Source organism: Myodes glareolus, chromosome 27 (genome assembly GCF_982192425.1).
Source record: "Myodes glareolus chromosome 27, mMyoGla1.1, whole genome shotgun sequence".
In the NCBI taxonomy this organism is placed as follows: Eukaryota; Metazoa; Chordata; class Mammalia; order Rodentia; family Cricetidae; genus Myodes; species Myodes glareolus.
Genome location: NC_142052.1, coordinates 12,826,489 through 12,836,752, shown reverse-complemented (window position 1 = coordinate 12,836,752; position 10,264 = coordinate 12,826,489). Strand labels below are relative to the sequence as shown.

Here is a 10,264-nt window from a genome sequence, read left to right as displayed (position 1 = left end):
TCCTGCTTCTGGAGCGAGTGTAAGCTCTGAGCTACTGCTCCAGCACCATTGCTGTCTGCTTGCTGCCATGCTGATCAGAGACGCACCCTCTGAAATTGTCTGCAAGCCCCCAATTAAGCCTTCTTTTTGTTTTTACAGGTGCCTTGGTTATGCTGTTTCTTCACAGAACTGGAACAGTGACTACGAAACCTTGTTCCCTTTAAGAAGATGCTAATATAAAAACTTTGTCACCAGGAAAACCCAGCAATCCTTTCCATTTCAATATTCCTAAAGTAGTGGATACCTGACATTTTCTAAGCACATCTGAGACTTATGAACATTTCATCACCACTACTAGACTCTACTCCCCTATTAAGGATGTGTTTATGCTTACATCTTGCATAGTGCTCAAGCTGTCAATAAATCTAAGAAAAATGACCAGCTAACAAAAATAGGATTGTTTTTGAATCACAGTTATCATTTAGACATTTCCCTTACATTTATTTTATCTAGGTGTTATAGGATCTCTGTCTTCCTAAGTAGCCATTCTGCAAGCAATAGCAGATCAGATAACCCACTGCATTGAACCAAGTTGGCAATTTGTGAAGGACTGTGGTCAACTAGTTAAAAATAAAAGTACCAAACCTGATAGCTGAAAATTCTTGGAGATTGCATGCCTTTGCAATAGAATTTGCTACAACGGGATACACTGGTTTCTGTGTAGAACTGATCCATCCATGTCCCTATAAAAAAATATCACTGGGGTGGGTGGGGTTTTAATGTAAGCATAACAAGGAAGTTGATGAGAGAAGATTTAAACAACGTGTAAACTATTTATCCACTATTTTAACGACGTCCTCTACAAGTTGTGAAAAGAATGTCCACTTACCTAAGGTAGCCCTGTAATAATATGTCTCTCACAATAAGCACTCTAAGAAGGCTTATTATTAATATTAAATGGGTAAGTGAAAAAGTAGTTACTCCAGGCCGTTAATGATGTCTGAGCTTCTCTTATCTGACCAATGTGTCCTACACCAAACAGAGGACATTGGGAGTTTATCAAAGAACACTTGATTCTGGGCAACATACCAGAGTACGAAGTCTAAAAGCAATCACAAAATGTACCGGTACCGTGTGACATGTGTTATGAGTATGTTATGAGAAATAAGCTGACATGAACTAACAGGGAGTATAAGTGGAATAACTAAAATGGACTAACACCACAAGTTCCTACCAACTGTGAAGTGATTACCGCTTGAACATATACAGTCACTCTAATTAGACCACTGCAGATAAAATAAAGCAAATGCTTCTTAAGCCAGGCCAATACGGAGAAGAATTCTGTGGGATTCTACATCTGAGATGGGTAACTAGGATAGTTGTGCGTGGGAGCTCACACAATGAGTCTCTACTAAAGCAAAAGTGTACAACAGGAGCTCTACATTCCAGCCAAACAGAAACTGTTCAAACAGCATGCTGTTTCTTTCCCCTTTTTACTGGTGACATCTTAGTATGATTAACAAAAAGCAAGAAAACAGGATAAATGCCACCTAAACTTTTTAGATAGTCATGTAGCAAAACTACTGTAATTCAAGTGACTAACCGATCTGACGTTTGATAAATAGGGAAAAACATACTGGGGAAATAGAATAAAGCCGCAACTATAAATCGCATATCGGAATAGTCAAACTATTGCTTTAGATGCATTAGATTGAACCACACAAAGCTGTCATAACCAATTTTTAAAATAAAGAAATGATTATATATGTTTTTAAATCTGGCACCAACTAGATTTTGTTCGGAGATGCGTATGTTTTGAAAAATGACTAGTTTAGTTGAAATATTGCATCACTTATCTACTTAAATTGGTGAAAACCCATTTTTCTATTAAGTTTATACTAGAAATAAAAAATATATGTGAAAGAGAAGAGCGGCAAATTCCACACATCGGGTGGGAGGATACCACTAATGAGCTCCTTCTCCAGGAGCGTGAGTGAGAAAGGCACCCGGAATCTCCAGAAGAGGTTGCGTTCATCAGAGGAGTAGGGGAGCCTTTCACGCTGTGATGCTATTAGAAACAGAAATCTTAGGGTCTAAGCTGGGGTCATCCTGTAGATTCCTGGAAACTTCTCTAGTGTCATGTTTATTGCTAACCCCATATTGGCTCCCTCAATCAAGACATCCCTTTCCATGCTCTCATCTCTGTCCTTCCTCCGTCTCGACCATCCCACTCCCTCAAGTTCTCCTTGCCCCTCCCCCTCCACCCTCCCTTATCCACCCTCCCCATGTTTTCAATTTTGTCAGGTGATCTTGTCTATTTCGACATTTCAGGTATATCTCCATATGTTTTTCTTAGAGTTCACCTTGTTACTTAGCTTCTCTAGGATCATGAACCATAGGCTCAATATCTTTTGTTTATAGCTAATATCCACCTATGAGTAAGCACATAGAGGAGAGGGTGCCCAAAATGGCCTTGCCCTGTAGTCAGACTGATGAATATCTTAAATATTACCGTATAACCTTTCATCCAGCAACTGATGCAAACACAGGCAGAGACCCATATCTGAGCACTGGACTGACCTCCCAAAGTTCAGTTAGAATAGGAAGAGTGAGAATATGAGCAAAGAGGTCAAGACCATGATAAATACACCCACTGAAACAGTCTACCTGAGCTAATTGGAGCGCATCAACACCAGGCAGACTGGGAAGGAACAAGCAAAGGACCGATCTAGTCTCTCTAAATGTGGTTGACAGTGGTATGGCTGGGGCAGACTGAGGGGCCACTGGCAGTGGAACCAGAATTTATCCATACTGCTTGTATGGGCTTTTTGAGATCCTGTTTCCTTTTAATGGATACCTTGCTCAGCCTAGATATAGTAGGGAGAGTCTTGGACCTTCCCCCAAAGCAATGTGCCTTACCCTCTCTGAGGAGTGGATGGGTGTGGAGTGGGAAAGAAGGTGGAGGGAATGGGAGGAGGGGAAGGAGTGGGAACTTGAATTGATTTGTATAATTAAAAAAGATAGCTTGTTATCTCTTTTTAAAAAGAAAAGAAACAAATCTTAAGAAAGCAATTCAGCAGGAGCAATGCAGGTTAAGGGTGCTTAATGTCTGGAAAGAAGTGATGAGAGTGAAGACAAGAACTAAAATATTGATTATTTATCTCAAGATTTATGGAGCCCCAAAAGACAGTGGCAATATGGGAAGTGAGTTAAAATCTCAATTTAAGCCCATATACAAGTTATCATTTCTTCTCATGTGCTCTTTCTGAGGGCGAATTATAATCAGAATAAGATACATAAATGAGAGCAGATAGGTAAGTGGGATAATATAATCCAACAGTTAACCTTATTTTGAAGGCTGGCGCTTGGAAGGAAATTGTGCTCTATCTAAAGAAAGCCTGATGAAATCAATCCTACCTGTATATAAAATGTTTGTTTGCCTATCTGGGGTAGTAAAACTATTATTTTAGATGCATTAGATAGAACCGCACAAAGCTGTCACATTCCGATCAATTTTAAATTAAAGAAACTATTTTTCTGTGGATTCAGACAGGGGTCCTTAGTAGCAGTGATGTACTGTAAGTTCCTGATGACTATGAGCAGCGCCTATGTTAGGTAACAAACCATCCTGTTACATGTCCCTATGTTCACTCTGGTCTAATTCACTCCTGGGGTTGGAAATAATATAGATCATCATGCACACAGCCAATGTAGATCTTCCTTTCCTAGTATTTAAGTATCAGTAAAGACCCCATAAAATCATTAAAAAATATAAACATAACTATGTGAATTATTATACAGGTTTACATCCAATACTTTGAGTTTAATATTTGGGGTGGAGAAATCTAGAGGACTATTAAGGAGGCAGTGGAAACCAAACGCATTTTGAAATAAGGAACTTTGGTTTAGTTTTTCAAGTCAGTGTTTCTATGTGTGGCCAAAGTGGCCCTAGAACTTGATTTGTAGAGGAGGCTGACCTTGAACTCAGGGACCATCCACGTGCCTCTGCCTCCCACAAGCTGGGATTAAAGGTGTAAGCTGGCACTCTAGAAAAATAAGAACTTTTAAAAGAAGGTAAGGCTTATAATTTGGGATTTGCTTTTCGGGATATAAAAAGACAAGACAAATGAGTTTGATCTAGAAACTACAAGACAAAAAATTTACCCAGATATTAGTAAGGAATTTCCTTTCACAGTTTAGAGTTATTTTGCTTTTAAGACTCTAATGCAATTACATTTCTCTTACCTTCCAAACCCACCCATATACAATTACTGCTCATCTTCAAATTCATATATTATTTTTTCACTAATAGTCATTGAATATAACCTGTTAGGTTTGTATAATGTTACCTTTATGTATGTTTTCAGGGGGCTGACCATTTGACACTAGACAATCCTGGCAATGGAAAATAGCTTAATAGAAATAATGTTTATCATCTTGGTTTCTAAATTTTCAAGGAGTAGATTTAACATATGTGGAAAGGAGTTACAAATAAGTAACTGGATACAATGATGGAAAAGTCTTCTGTAAAGAGATTTTTGAATGGGCTCAGGTTTTGTTTTTGTTTGTTTGTTTGTTTTGTCAGTGTCAATTAACTAGCTGTGTCCACCTTGAAGCTTTGGAGTGAGAAGATCCCATAGATGGGCTCAGGGGAACTGATGCTTTGCCTCAGTTAGGCAATCAGGAGGCAGGAGTAGCATCAAGAATCTCTCTGATGTCCTCATAAAAGTGAATACAGAGGTCACCAAACTACTGCAAGGAGGCAGGGTGTAAGGTCTTTATGGTATCAGCATATGATAATGAATTTTTATGGTAATGAACTATCTTTATGATAATCAGCATTGTCCAGAACTTAATACCAGAAGAATTCCACCAGATCACAGAAAGAGATTTGGGGACAAAAAGAAAATAGGGCCATCCAGTTCCAAGAAACCAGGGAAGAAAAGGGGGCTGTTGGAGACGGTGGTCAAACTGTCCTTTTCACATAGCCACAAGGAGAACGCAGAGAACAGCAGCCCCAGACAAGGCATTGACTAAGTGAACCGCTTAGCAAAGATTCAATGAGTGATGGGCTGAATCACAGTGAATGAGGAATTATGGGCAATTGTTATGTATCACACAATTAAAGATTTATTAAATCACCTCTCAGCCTTCACTTTCTGGAATAATTTATCACTGCAAATTATTAAAATCAGATCATTAGTTTGAATAATGAAAATCTCAGGCGAAAAAAAAAAAGTTCTCTAAGGTTCATTTTTTAAAATTAGATCAAAGTGTTTCCTAGCCTTGTCACATGAGCTCATGTGCATATAATAGTAAAAGGCACTTTTATTTTCAACTCTAAAAACTAACTTAAATTCACATCAAGTAGCCCAAACGGTATTGTTAAACATTTGTATAAAAGATTCATTATTAGAAAGAGTCAGATGTATTCCTATAGTCTTTAACTAGTATATAAGTGAGCTATAGGTACTAGCTCTACTGCTATTGCAGAGATGTAAATGAAGGTGCTCACATTGACCACATGTCTGACAGGCAAGGGTGTGTGTCGTAAACAAAAAAATAAAAGAAAGAAAGAACAAAAGGCATTCTGAAATATGTTTCATTTTATTTCCCCACAATCCACAATGCTGTGCGCATGTTTTTGGGGTACTCTCATTAAAGTTGATCTAGGACTAGTTATGCTTCGGCTCTTTGTTGCCAAAGGTGTTCTAACTCCTTTCCTGACCTGTGGGCTTAGAACCCCAGATAGGACAGTTGAGGGTCAGGGCACTGGCAGTTGGAAGCATGACAGAGGTCAGGTCAAGAGGACCTCAAAGACAGGTAACGTACACGGTGTGTGAAGAAAGTTAAGGTGGCTTAGGAGTGGAGCTGGGACATGAAATTTGGTCAAAGCAGAAGTCTGCTTTTATTTAAACCTCAGCAAAGCAGCAAAATAGAAGAGATTTATTGATAAAAGGATAAACCAAACAACTTAACTTTTTCTCTTAAAAGTTTACTGTTTTGATTAAAGCAGCATTTTTGACTTTTAACATTGATAGTAAATATTAAATAAAATAACAATAGCCTAGAGTACTCTTCATTTATTTTTACTTTACAGGCCAGTTAAATTTATTTTAAATGTTAGATAAAGCACTTGCTATAGAAACACCATTTTAAAAGCCTCAAGTATAATTTGTAATCACCATGGCACAGCGAGGCCTGCTACTAAACGTAAGAGTTATTTCACTGTGAACTCAGAAACCATCTCTATGTTTTTAGTCCTGTTTTCACACTTGCCTCCATCTCAAAGACATTGTCTAGAGCATTGAGTAGGGATATTGTTATTCATTAACACCTGACGCATTTTGTGTTGTTTTGTTGTTGCTGTTTTATCAGAAGAAATAAAAATAAGAGTTCATCACCAGTGAGACTTGTAATCATCGAGAAGAAAAAATAAGATTCATCATGTCTTTCATGGTCCATAATCGGAAAGGCAGCAAAAAGCATTTTCAGGTGGACCCTCTACTGATGCCCAAAGTTCCTCGAATCAATTACATGCACCTTCAGGAAGAGAAACACAGGCTACAGCTAAAGAAATTCCTCCTTCACAGGATGTTTCTTGTGGGCCACCTACAAGCCAATGTGGAGAAAAAGCAGATTTCTGAATACTACGAGCACCTCTTCCAGTCAATTCTGAAGCATCACTTAGGAGAGGCAGTTACGGGCTTACTGCTCATATACTCAAACACTTTTCTGCATATCCTTGAGACCTCCAATGGCACGCTCTTCCGAATCCTTTTAGATTATGTTGCCCACGAGAAGGAAGACAAAGAATTTATCATCCAAAACGTCAAAATTATAGTTGCTTCTCATAACATCCCCACAAGGCTGTTCATGCAGTGGCATGTTTCTGCCATCAAGGTTCCCGTGCTGTATCTAGATGACGTGACACAGTCACAGTCTCTCTCGGAGGTCACCACAGATTTTCTCACCATGACTCACAAACTGGCATTTCACCTCTTTAAGACCGTGAAAGTCGGAATGAAAGGGCCGGGTGACAACTTGCACCAAATGGCCCCTGACCTCCTCCTCCCAGAACAAACTATCCAATACCTGTGCAAAGCTGATGAATTCATGGACCCAGCAACATTCTTAAGCATGTATAACAGACCCATACATGTCACCCTGGATTCTGAGATTGTGTGGCCAGCTCCTTCCCGATTCTAGGATGGAGAGAGATTATGTGTGCACATCTCATAAAGATTTTGTACTACTTTAGAAACAAAGAATTTCTAAAGTTACTCTTTCAAAAAAAAGGATCAGAATATGAAAACAGCTTATCTAAAGCTAAACTTAAGAATGCATCTGCTTATTCTGATCTAAAGCTTAATAAATTGTTTCAGGTAATTGGGTTTATTAAATTTTAAATTCCATCATTTTCATGGGATAACTCATCTTTTTTTCTTTTAAGGAAAGTATAGTTGAAAGGAATTTAACACCAATTAGGCATTTAGTTTCTCAAGCATTCTCTCAACATTTAACAAGAAGTCTTTATGATATGGTAGAATAAATATGTTTAGGGTTAGATCATTTCTAACAGTTTAACCCTTAAGAAACTTGCAAGGTAAAGTAACAAACAACCATAATATATGTGTGAAATAATGTCTAATAGTATGTGATATACTCCAAATGGTATAGTAGGAAGCGGTAGAATAAACTTGGAGAATATAAGGGAATAAACCACTAATTAAAAATCCCTAAATCCGAGAAAATAAAACCTAACCTCTGAAAATAATCCTAAACGCCCACATTCTGACCTATACAATCAGTAATACTGAAATTATTATAAAGATGAAAGACACTGGAGTTTTCAAAACAACTAGAAAACGCCATCAAATTTCAATACAATTTTTTATGCAACATTGATTCATTGAGCACTCCTCTGTATGACAGGCATTTTTCAGTCTCTAGAGATGCAACAGTGTTCACACAAGGCATTGTTCTTGCCCAATTGAAAAATTTAATATTATATGTAAGCAATATTATAGGATACAAGTAATCCATGTTGTGTCAGATGGCATCTTATTGACAGGGTAAATAGTTTGAAAAAAAAAAGGTATTTTCTAAAGTAAAAAGGTGACCAAAAGTGTAGTGTATGGTTAAAAATTAAACATCAACTTAAGTTTAAACACTTAAGTTAAACATAAAATTGTGCCTCATAATATTACGCAAAAAATTGTAATACATCCAATCCAACATGCTCCTCTTCCAGTGTGACCTTCAGGTCCATCCTATTTTATACGACAGGATTTACGTTTAAAATCTGGCATCCTTTGTACCTGCTTTTGCTGACAGAGTGTGGCAGAAGTGATGCTGGGCGACCTCAAAGGCTAAATCAAAACTCTAAGTGCCTTGCTTTTTCGACTTGAACCTGAGCTCCTACAATACAGGCACTATGCAATATGAATGCTCACAGCTGTCTCCAGACAGCATTCTCAGCAATGGCAGAGACGACAGCCAAGTGCTAGATGCTGAGTAAGACTTGGTGGCTCCTGATTCTCTGCTTCCAGGATTACAAGAAATACCAGTTGACACTGTATGAAATAGATATGGACTCTTCCTAGGAATCCTGCTCAAATTCTAGACCTGAGATGACTGTGTAGTTGTCTAGAACTATAACATGTGTGCATGTAAATGATTTTATCAGTTGCTATTCATTCTTTTTTGTACATTACTAAATGTCTCCAAGTAAACACTTACTAGGAAACCAATCATTGTCGTTGGTTGGATGCCCCAACAGCGGTAAAATGTGTCTCCATATTGCCTAGCCTATGTCATTTTTCAGCATATATCATTTCCTGACATAAGAATTACTGGTAGAAAACTAATTTATTAGACCAGGTAAAACCATTAGCAATCACAATCAATTCCTAGAAAAAGATATAGACATATTGAAATAATACTGTGCACTTACTTAACTTACTATAAGTTTTAAATATTCATGAAATCGCAATATATTGTATGAAAATAGAATCTATTATCAACATAAGAAAAAATACAAATAGATAACTCACTTGTGCATTCATTATAGTAAGTAGACTACAATGAATTTATTCCAATCAAATTCACTCATCGTAGTAGTCACTTTAGGAGGAATTATTATCGTCATCTCAACAACAATGTCATTGCTAAAACATTTCGTAATTCTTTCTGTCAGATGAATAAAGAAAGTTTACAGCCAAAGTACATGTAAATGTTTCAGGTATATCTGATTTTTGATCACCAAAGAATATATACTCACTTGCTTCTATTCAGAAGGCCCTTCCAACCTATAACTTCAAGTGTACTTCATAATATCTCCTCTATAAGATTCATCAGGTCTTATGCATAGGTCCTTAATCTATAGGGAGTTGAGTTTTATGCAAGGTGAGAGATAAGCATCCAGCTTTATTTTCTATATGTGGCTTAACCGGCATGTTTGTTGAAGATTCTCCCCTTTCTCTAATGTGCAGTTTAGAACTACTTTTCTAAATCAGGTGAGTATAGGAGTGTGGGTTTATATCTGGGTTATGAATTCTATTTCATTTATCAATATATTTGTTTATTTTTATAGTATAATTGATATCAAGTGTGGTGGTACCTCTGGCAATGTTTAATTGTTAGAAATTTCTTCAGATATCTTGAGTAATTTTGTTTTCATACTAAATTTGAAATATTTTTTTCCATTTATCTGAAGAGTCACATTGGAAGTTAAGAGGGCATTGCCTTGAATATATTTATTCCTTTAGGTAGGATGGCCATTTCCCAATACTAATCCTATCAGTCCTTGAGTATTAGGGGTTGTTTCCATCTTCTGCTACCATCGTCAATTTCTTCAGTGTCTAACATTTTCATTGTACAGATCTTTTAGTTACAAACATTTCTGATGCAGGTGTGAATGGCACTGCCTCACTGACTTCTTCATCAGTATGTTTGCTTTGGGTGTATAATAAGTATACTGATTTTAGAGTGAATTTTATAAACTACTACTTATTGATTGTGTTTATCAGCTCTAGGAGTTTTCTGCTAGAGTTTTTTATTTTATTTTATTATTTTAAAAAGAAAACAAACTATCTTTATTTTACATACCAATCCAAGTTCCCAGTCCTTCCCCTCCTCCCATTCCCTCCACCTTCTTGCCCACCCCACCCTCATCCACTCCTCAGAGAGGGTGAGCCACATTCTTTTGAGGAAGGTCCATCATGGCCCTCCATGCTATATCTAGGCTGAGCAAGGTATGTATCCAAAGAGAATGGGTTCCCCA

At 37.3% G+C, this 10,264-nt stretch overlaps 1 protein-coding gene across 1 annotated transcript; it reads left to right on the top strand.

The window, feature by feature from the left end:
• The first annotated feature begins 5,746 nt into the window (after window positions 1–5,746).
• Window positions 5,747–8,732, top strand: Tex47 (testis expressed 47). Its single transcript, XM_048433625.3, has 2 exons — window positions 5,747–5,802; window positions 6,358–8,732. Exon 2 carries the CDS (start codon window positions 6,427–6,429, stop codon window positions 7,186–7,188), a length of 762 nt encoding a protein of 253 aa, XP_048289582.3. The 5' UTR covers window positions 5,747–5,802; window positions 6,358–6,426; the 3' UTR covers window positions 7,189–8,732.
• The last annotated feature ends 1,532 nt before the right edge of the window (window positions 8,733–10,264 follow it).